This window comes from Mastomys coucha, unplaced genomic scaffold, assembly GCF_008632895.1.
Source record: "Mastomys coucha isolate ucsf_1 unplaced genomic scaffold, UCSF_Mcou_1 pScaffold15, whole genome shotgun sequence".
Classification (NCBI taxonomy): Eukaryota; Metazoa; Chordata; class Mammalia; order Rodentia; family Muridae; genus Mastomys; species Mastomys coucha.
In genome coordinates this window covers 5,849,809-5,858,490 of record NW_022196897.1, presented here as the reverse complement: position 1 = coordinate 5,858,490, position 8,682 = coordinate 5,849,809, and the positions used below count along the sequence as shown (strand labels likewise).

The following is an 8,682-nucleotide window of genomic DNA, read 5'->3' as shown; positions in this document are numbered from 1 at the left end:
CCCCCCCCCCCACCCCAGTAATTCGCCTAGAGTTTGGCACTCCCTTCGCCGGGAATAACAGTCTTTGTTATTTTATTAGCAGGATGCCTTGAGACACACGCAGCATCTGGCGGAGGATTAACATACATACATGTGTATGTATGCGTCACGTATATATTTACTGCAAATGGTGGGGATCATTTAGTGCCCGAGATGGGAGACCTGAAGTCAGGTTTCGAAGAGGTGGATGGCGTGAGGCTCGGCTACCTCATCATTAAAGGAAAGCAAATGTTTGCTCTCTCCCAAGTCTTCACAGATCTGCTGAAAAACATCCCGAGGACGACCGTGCACAAGCGCATGGATCATCTGAAAGTGAAAAAGCACCACTGCGACCTGGAGGAGTTGCGGAAACTCAAAGCAATCAACAGTATCGCCTTCCACGCGGCCAAATGCACGCTCATCTCCCGGGAAGATGTAGAAGCGCTCTACACCTCCTGCAAAACCGAGCGTGTGCTCAAGACCAAGCGAAGGAGGGTCGGTCGGGCCCTGGCCACAAAGGCGCCGCCGCCAGAGCGCGCCGCCGCCGCCAGCCCCCGCCCGGCTTTTTGGAAGGACAGGCACCAACTTTGGCGGGGCCTGAGCGGAGCCGCGCGGCCCCTGCCAATCAGCGCGCAGTCCCAGCGTCCCGGCGCCGCCGCCGCGCGCCCCGCCGCCCATCTACCTCAGATTTTTAGCAAATACCCGGGCTCGCACTACCCGGAGATCGTTCGCTCGCCTTGCAAACCCTCTTTAAACTATGAAACTGCCCCGCTGCAGGGAAACTACGTCGCCTTCCACTCGGACCCCGCTTATTTTCGGAGCCTGCTGTGCAGCAAGCACCCGGCTGCCGCCGCCGCCGCCGCCGCCGCCGCCGCTGCCGCCGCCGCCGCCGCCGCCGCCTACTACCAGGCGGCCGGGCCCCAGCCCAAGGCGGCGACCGCGGGCGCGGGCGGCCCGGTGAGCCTGGCCTACCGCTGCAAGCGCAAGCGCGGGGGCTCCAAGAACTGCCTGCTCGCGCCGCCTCACGCCGGCGCCCGGCGCCTGCTGCTGCTGCCCAAGTCCTACAAAGCCAAGGCGGCGGCGGCGGCGGCAGCGGCGGCGGCGGCGGCGGCGGCGGCGGCCGCCGGGGCCACTTGCTTGGAGAGGTTTCATCTGGTCAACGGCTTCTGCCCGCCTCCCCCCCACCACCACCATCATCACCACCATCATCATCACCATCACCACCGGGCCCAGCAGCCAACGCCGAGTCACCACCCCCCTCACCACCACCGGTCGCAGCCCCATCTAGGAAGCTTTCCCGAGAGTTGTAGCAGCGACTCCGAGTCCAGCTCCTACTCCGACCATGCGGCCAATGACTCGGATTTTGGCTCCAGTTTGTCCAGCTCCAGCAACTCCGTGTCCTCAGAGGAAGAGGAGGAGGAAGGAGAGGAGGAGGAGGAAGAGGAGGAGGAAGAGGGGGGCAGCGGGGCCTCGGATTCCAGTGAAATCAGTTCCGAGGAGGAGGACTCATCCACGGAGTCAGACTCCAGCTCCGGGTCCAGCCAAGTGTCAGTGCAGAGCATCCGTTTCAGGCGCACCAGCTTCTGCAAGCCTCCCAGCGTGCAGGCACAGGCCAACTTCTTGTACCATCTGGCCTCCGCCGCCGCTGCAACCAAACCCGCTGCTTTCGAGGATGCCGGCCGACTTCCCGACCTCAAGAGTAGTGTCAAAGCCGAGTCGCCAGAGGAGTGGAATCTGCAGAGCTGGGCTCCCAAAGGGGCTCCGGTGTACTGCCGGGCCAGCATGGGGAGTTGTTTCCCAGAGATAAGAAACGATAGGGTATCTGAGATTACATTCCCACACTCTGAAATTTCCAGTACTGTAAAGAGAACTGACCTGACAATTAACTGCCTGGCAGAGGGGGCCTCTTCACCTAGCCCAAAGACAAACAATGTGTTTCCACAACAAAGAATACTCCGAGAGGCTAGGAACTGCCTACAAGCAACTCCTACTACACACTGTGCTGAGAACAGCACAATAGCCGCTAGGTTCTTAGATAATGATTCGTGTGGAACAACAGCAAATTCAGGAAAAGATTCCAAAATCCCTCATTGTCCTGAATTTGCTACGGGTTTGCCCTCTCCTCAAACTGATCCCGGAGTGGATGCAGCAGCAGCAGTGGCAGCGGCAGCGGCAGCAGCAGCAGCAACTAAAGCTGAGAGTCTCTGCACTGACACAGGCAAGACGTTGCCATTTCTGCACAATATTAAAATCAAAGTAGAAGACAGTAGTGCTAATGAAGAATATGAACCTGATCTTATTACAAATAAGCTAAAGTGGGAGTGCAATGATACCGAGGGTGAGTTTTACAGTGTGACTGAGAAGAAAGAGGAGGACACCTTGTTACCCACAGCCAAGGAAGGCTTTGCATGCCCTGAGAAAGAAACGCCTTCCTTAAACCCTCTGGCTCAGAGTCAGGGCCTCTCATGCACTTTAGGATCTCCAAAACCTGAGGATGGGGAATATAAATTTGGTGCCAGGGTGAGAAAAAATTACCGGACACTAGTACTGGGCAAACGACCAGTCCTTCAGACACCTCCAGTCAAACCAAATTTGAAATCAGCTAGAAGCCCTCGTCCTACAGGTAAAACTGAGACACATGAAGGAACACTGGATGACTTTACAGTTTTAAACAGACGCAAAAAGGTAGCCAGCAATGTAGCATCAGCAGTGAAAAGGCCATTTAATTTCATGGCAAATTTTCCTTGTCCACCTTCACTCATTATTGGGAAGGATGGGGATTTGTGGCCAGCGTATTCCTTAAACACCACTAAGGATTCCCAACCTCCTCACAAGGCCCATCCTATATGGAAATGGCAGCTGGGCGGTTCTGCAATACCTCTTCCACCTAGTCACAAATTCAGGAAATTTAATTCATAAAAAAAATGTTTTGGAAGATATTTTCTTGAACCATATTACCTTCCTTTTGTTGTAAACTGCACAGGATGGCTTGTACCAAGTCCATTAATGGTGTTACACCCCCTTTGGAGTCCTGGTTTATCGCATTTTGAAGACAGAAATCGGATTACTTTTTTTTCCCATTGCGGGTTTTTTTTTTTTTTTTTTTTTAGGGTGGGGGCGGGGTGGGAGAAGGGTTGGTTTACATACCACAGACTACTTCAGGCTAAAGACTCAAGTAAAACTCAGTTATTATGGTAGAGCTGGAACACTTTACTGTTTCAATGCTAATAATGCACCGGTACCTCAATTCAACTGCTACAAATAAATGTCAAAAGGTTGAATAATAAATATTACAATGAGCCATTAAGTTTATGCACTAGTTTTCAGACCTGAAAGTGTAACTGGTATTCAGTGGAAGTTTGTTAGGTTACATGGTTACACAATGAGACCTGAAAGTGTAACTGGTATTCAGTGGAAGTTTGTTAGGTTACATGGTTACACAATGAGGCAGCAAGAAGTTTCTGTGAGCCCAAATGTAATTTTCTGGAGCTCTTATTTGTGGGGTGTCTCTTTTTTAAAAAACCCCGATCCCCTTTCCAAGAGTAGTTGCACTTAACTGTTTTGTTTTTGTTGTTCTTGTTTTTGTTTTTAATGGAAAGATTGGGGCATGCCTCCTGATTGGATGCTGATTTAAAAGCTGCCTTTTGTGTGAGAAGTAAAAGAAATACTTTTTTTTTTAAAGGATGTGCTTTTTTTTTTCACCTTTACAGTCACTCCTTGCAATTGGAAAAGTCCCTTCTGTGCTCTCACCCAAACATTTAAAATAGGATGACTTGCTGCGATCCTGCTTATCTTCTGATCTGAAGATAACTCTTCAAGCTTTCAAAACAATTAAAACATTTCTCTTAATAGCAGGATGTTTAATGGTCTAACTCATCCTAGTGACCAAGCAGTAAATACAACCAAGAAAAAGAGTCATAACACCACACCCCAAGAGAAAAAACTGATTTCAGGGCTTTTTGGTATCAGAACTCAGGCACTTGGATTTTATTACCTTATGCTTTTTTCTGCATCTCTCTAAACTTCTGTTTCAGGCCATCCTGTGTATAAAACAGGAGAGTTTCTACTGCAAGTGACAATCAGAGGTGACTATCTATATTTGCACTTAAAATCAAAGTAGCTCCACATGCAAATGGTCTACCCTTGGTAAGGCTATGCTGGTGTACTGTATTGTAAAGATGAGAGCAGTAAATCAAAATTATGGAAATTTGCACTGTTGAAAAGCATGCTTTAGCTTTATTTTCAATTAAAAACACTGTTTAAAATTCCTGGTTCCATAGATTTCTACTTATTCCAGATTGAAGAAGGGTAACAAGAATGAATGGCTTTGTTGACATTTCCACTTGTAATGTTTTTGCCTGAAAGAAATGCGTTTATTGGGTGCAGTTTTGTGGTAATACTTTGTGATGAGACCAATCAGGTTCTGGGCATAACACTGGCAAACTTCCTCTCAAATAACAGAAAAACTTTTCAAACTTGTCACAGACCAACTATTAAAAAGTTTCATATTTAAGAAAGTAAAGCAAAGATCAGTTGTTATTTTAATGAAAGTTGAATCTAATAATTCTTGGGTCACCAAATTATGTATCTTAGATCCTTGTTATCTTTAGTCTAAGAGGTTGCATCTATAGACCATAAATCACAAAGCAAAACAAAACACCAATGAAATGTTTACTATGTGAATTTAAATCATTATTTCTCATGGAAATTCAGCTATTTATTTTCCTTAACCTTTTAATGCCTACTCCCTTTGAAATTTTCCTTTTGTCTATAAAAGTTTCAGATAGTTCTGGATGGTCTCAGACCTAATTGCTGTGTATGATCTGTGCTTTTCCTCCTGCTGTAAAGGACAGAGGCTGAGAATGCCTGCATCCAGATGCATGTGCATGGAGAGAGCAGATGCTCTGAGCTGCCCTCCTTCCTTTCCTACATGTTGCCAGATGTAGGCTCACTGGATTTTGTTTTTATTGGAATCATAGATATGGTCAAAGCAAAAATTGGGGAATGTTATTCTTGAATACATGTTAGTCTATATTTCCAAAGACTAGTCCATATTCTCAGTTAAAAGTCCCAGAAACCTGAACTGGCTTCTGAGCTTGAGTCCTTTCCTCTTTGGAAGGCAATGCAGGATCTAGGGACAGTGAGTTGTCTTTATAAAGAAAAACAAAACAAACAAACAAACAAAAAAAAACAAAAGCAAAGCAGTCTGTAAAAAGTATGACACCTACACAGGGGAAGTCTGTAATTTCCACTCTTTTAATTAGTGACAAGACGAGAAAGTTCAAGTACAGAGACTGCTGCATTTAGACTTTCCATGGTGGCTACAGACTGTTACCAAATTATAAACTGAGAATCTATTTTAAGTCTACAGATCTTGAGTGTGGAAGACTGTAAGATGGAATAAATACAAATTAAGACAAATATCCCATATAATTTTGGACAAAATATGAGGCTCCAGCTTGGACACTTGGTCCCCAATCCTCAGAGTATCAATAGGTTCAGCTTCTAGGAGCTGCTAATGAGCAGAATGGGGGCTGAGGCATACCAGAGTGATACCATCAAGAGGGAAGCTATTGAGTAGTCAACATAAATTTTATCCCACGGTGTCCCTGTAAGACACCAGCCACAGCAAACCCTGAGGTGGGGCTTTCTGTCACTAAAGTGTACTACATAGTAAGTCTTAGTGTGCAAATCTAAGGTATTCTTTCAACTCCTAGTAGCCCTCATCTGGTTTCCCATCCTGCTGTGGGAATTAGTCCCAGAACAGTTTATTTTATTTGGGTTGTTTTATGATTAAAGACAATTTCTAGGTCTTTCTCAGCTGCTATAAATGTCACATTTGTTCAAAAGTTAAGCCTTACTGAGGAAAAGCAAAAGTTACCTCCATTGACAGGTTGAATTTTTACATTTAAATGTTTTCAGGGAATGGGTTTGTTCCTTTAAGTCCTGAAAGGCTCTAGGGCCACTGGTTCCTGTGTCTAAATTAGCTCAACAGACATGGGGAAAGTGTAAGAGAAATCCCTTTCTCTGACTTTTTGGTGAAGCAAACTTATTCCAGGTAATTTCCTGATAAGCCTGTGAAGTGAAAATTTAATTATTTTTTAAAGAGATGTGTGTACTTTCTTTCCCAGTCAGGTTATCTGCCTTATAGAAAAATACAGCTTTCCCCCATCCCCTATTTACTTTTTAGAATGGGTGTTCCTGTCTATTGCCTTACTTGATTACAGTGGAGTAACCTCAATAATGGTTGTTTATTTGAAAACCAACAAGGAGCCCCCACTAAACAGCAATAACACAAACTAGATGGGCTGATGTGTGGATTTTTATCTTATTTGTGTCTGGGTGACTTTCAGTGGTCTAGAAATTCCACAAAGTTCTTAACTAACAAGAATTAGGCTGGAAATTTCTTCTGATATGAGAATGGGAGTTTTGTTTGCACACAGGAGAAGATGTAGGTGAAAGTAATTCCCCGAAAGCATTGTTTTTCTTTCAAAGAAAACAAAAATACAGTGAAATTTTCCTTTAAAAAAAAAAACAATAAAACAGCACCTATAAAAGAAAGAAATGTGACTTTTGCTTCACCTTGAAAACATCTTCCTGCTGAAAAGGACATGTGGAGGGAGGGATTTCCCAGCGCCCAAATAGGAAGGAGAAAAAAAAATTTCAAGGCTCTCTACCAGCTAAACTCAGTAAATTGGCAAGGAGAAAACAGGGCATCTATTTTCAGGCGTCAGTCCTCCCTGTCACCTCTGTTATCTCCAGGATTCTCCTTTTCCCTGTGAGGAACAGCTACCTTCCCTCTGGCTTGGGTTATAGTTTGCTCCCTAGGCCAAAGGGCATTCTACAAACTAGCCTGGGGGTTGGGTACTTAAGGCCTATCCAGGAGGTGGGGAAGGGCCGCATTTTACCTGTTTGGCAGGCCCTCTTTTGCTTTAAAAAACGGAGAAGAGGAAGGGGGTAGGCAGCTATCAGTCTTTGCCCATGCCCTAGGCCCCTGCTACTCTAGCTCCTTTTCAAACTGTGGAGGCCTCACAAGCTCCTACTTTAAAAGGCCTGAGATGTTTTGCATGAAGCCCTCACAATAGGGGTTGAGGGAATTGACAGTTTCAAAAACAAGGCCTTCAGTCCTTTCCAGCTGCCGGCCTGCTCTCCCGCACCAACTCCTGGTTCCTCTCTGCTGGTGGCGTCCTCGGCAGTGCACAGCCTCCCTTCCAGCCCTCAAACCCGCGCACAGGCCGGCCCCACCCCGCCCCCAGGCTGTGTTTGTAAACAGGGGTCAGTGGCCAGGGGCTGCTGGCGCGGGCTTCGGCCTACTGGCCTGGGAGGAAAGACCAGGGACTCTGGAGCCAGCCAAAGGCTGCAGGCAAATGGCTGAGAGGGTTTCCAGGGTTGCTTTCCGCAGCCACCGAGCTCTGGGCACTTTACAGACTCAGAGCATCCTTGGGTTCTTCGACCAGGGCCACCATCATCACCAAAAAGATGTTTAAGTGCCGCCATTTTGCATGGTGGCAAACAAATTTCTTTGTGACTTTTCTTTTCCCGCCCAGATCTTGCTCTCCTCTGATTGTGCGACGATTTCGCTCCTCCAGGCAGAAGAGCCTGCACCCCAGCTCGTCCTGCGCAGCCTCCAGTCCAAGAGGCCATAAGGCCGAGAGCAGAGGGCAGCTAGGCGCGTCGGCCACCTAGGGCCTTCTCTCCATCAGAGTGGACTGCTTCCCCTCAGTTTGAACTTCTCTTGAGTCCTGAAGTCATCGCCCATGCCTGCACTTGCTGTCCTGTATTTCTCACCTTCTTGCCCAGGTCTCATTCCTCCTCCCCAGGCAAAAGAGACCCAGATCTTTGCATTGCTTAGAGGATTCCGAGGCCTCCAAAATGCGCTTGTAAGAGGCAAGTGGGCAAAGGGCCGGGGCCAGCATGGCTGCGGATCTCCTCTTGGAAACAGGCTCAGGAGCAGAGGCCTAACGTGTGGGGAGGGAGCACGCTGGCCAGGCCCGGTGCAACTCCTAGAGTGGGAATAACGTGGTGCCAGGCCTGCTTGCTTTGGTTTGGTGGTTCCTATCCCTTGGAACTTCTTTCAGTGCATCTGCAAGTGGAATGATGACCTGGAAACGGGGAAACGTGAGACAGTGACCTGGAAACCCACCCTCGGCTGGGAGGTTGGAGTGCAGCAATGCAAACAAAGCTGCTACTGGGGAAGAGGGGAAACAGAGGTGCTCAGCGCATAGGTCACAGGAAAGTGCAACAAGCTTGTTTTCCCGGGTGTTTAAAATGCAGCCCCAGTTGTAAAGTGTGTGAAATTACGCACTGGTCTCTTAAAGAGTGCCTAATTTATAGTAAATAGCAAGGTCTTTGTAAATGGCTTTATTATGTTGTTTCTTGTTAATTGTTGAGAAAATCCCCATTGTTGAGTGTGAAAGGCTTTATGAGCTAACCTGGTCCTCGGCGCAATCAGAGGGCAGTAAATGATCGCTCGACCTCCAAGGCCTCACGCGAGGGCCAAGAGTACTGCGGGGACTTCTCGAGGCGCTTCCTCGGCTAGGAAAGAAAGTGACAAGACTATCCAGCTTTTAATTAATGAGAGAGTGTGTTTTGAACTCGCGAGCACCCAAATGCAGCTGGCTGAGTGCGACGGGGGGAGTCTGGCTAGCCGGGGCTACCCAGGGC

General features: G+C 47.4%; 1 protein-coding gene across 9 annotated transcripts in view; it reads left to right on the top strand.

Moving 5' to 3' along the window:
* Skida1 (SKI/DACH domain containing 1) overlaps positions 1 to 8,375 on the top strand; it is a 10,770-nt gene extending 2,395 nt beyond the window's left edge. For 3 of the 9 annotated variants that reach the window (XM_031369086.1, XM_031369085.1, XM_031369083.1), the window contains exon 2: positions 83 to 8,375. In XM_031369086.1, the coding sequence (XP_031224946.1) occupies positions 193 to 2,937 (2,745 nt within the window). In that variant the 5' untranslated portion in view covers positions 83 to 192 and the 3' untranslated portion in view covers positions 2,938 to 8,375. Of the gene's footprint in view, positions 1 to 79 lie in introns of all 9 variants that reach the window. The other 6 variants (XM_031369090.1, XM_031369089.1, XM_031369084.1 and 3 more) reach the window with 4 other exon arrangements.
* The last annotated feature ends 307 nt before the right edge of the window (positions 8,376 to 8,682 follow it).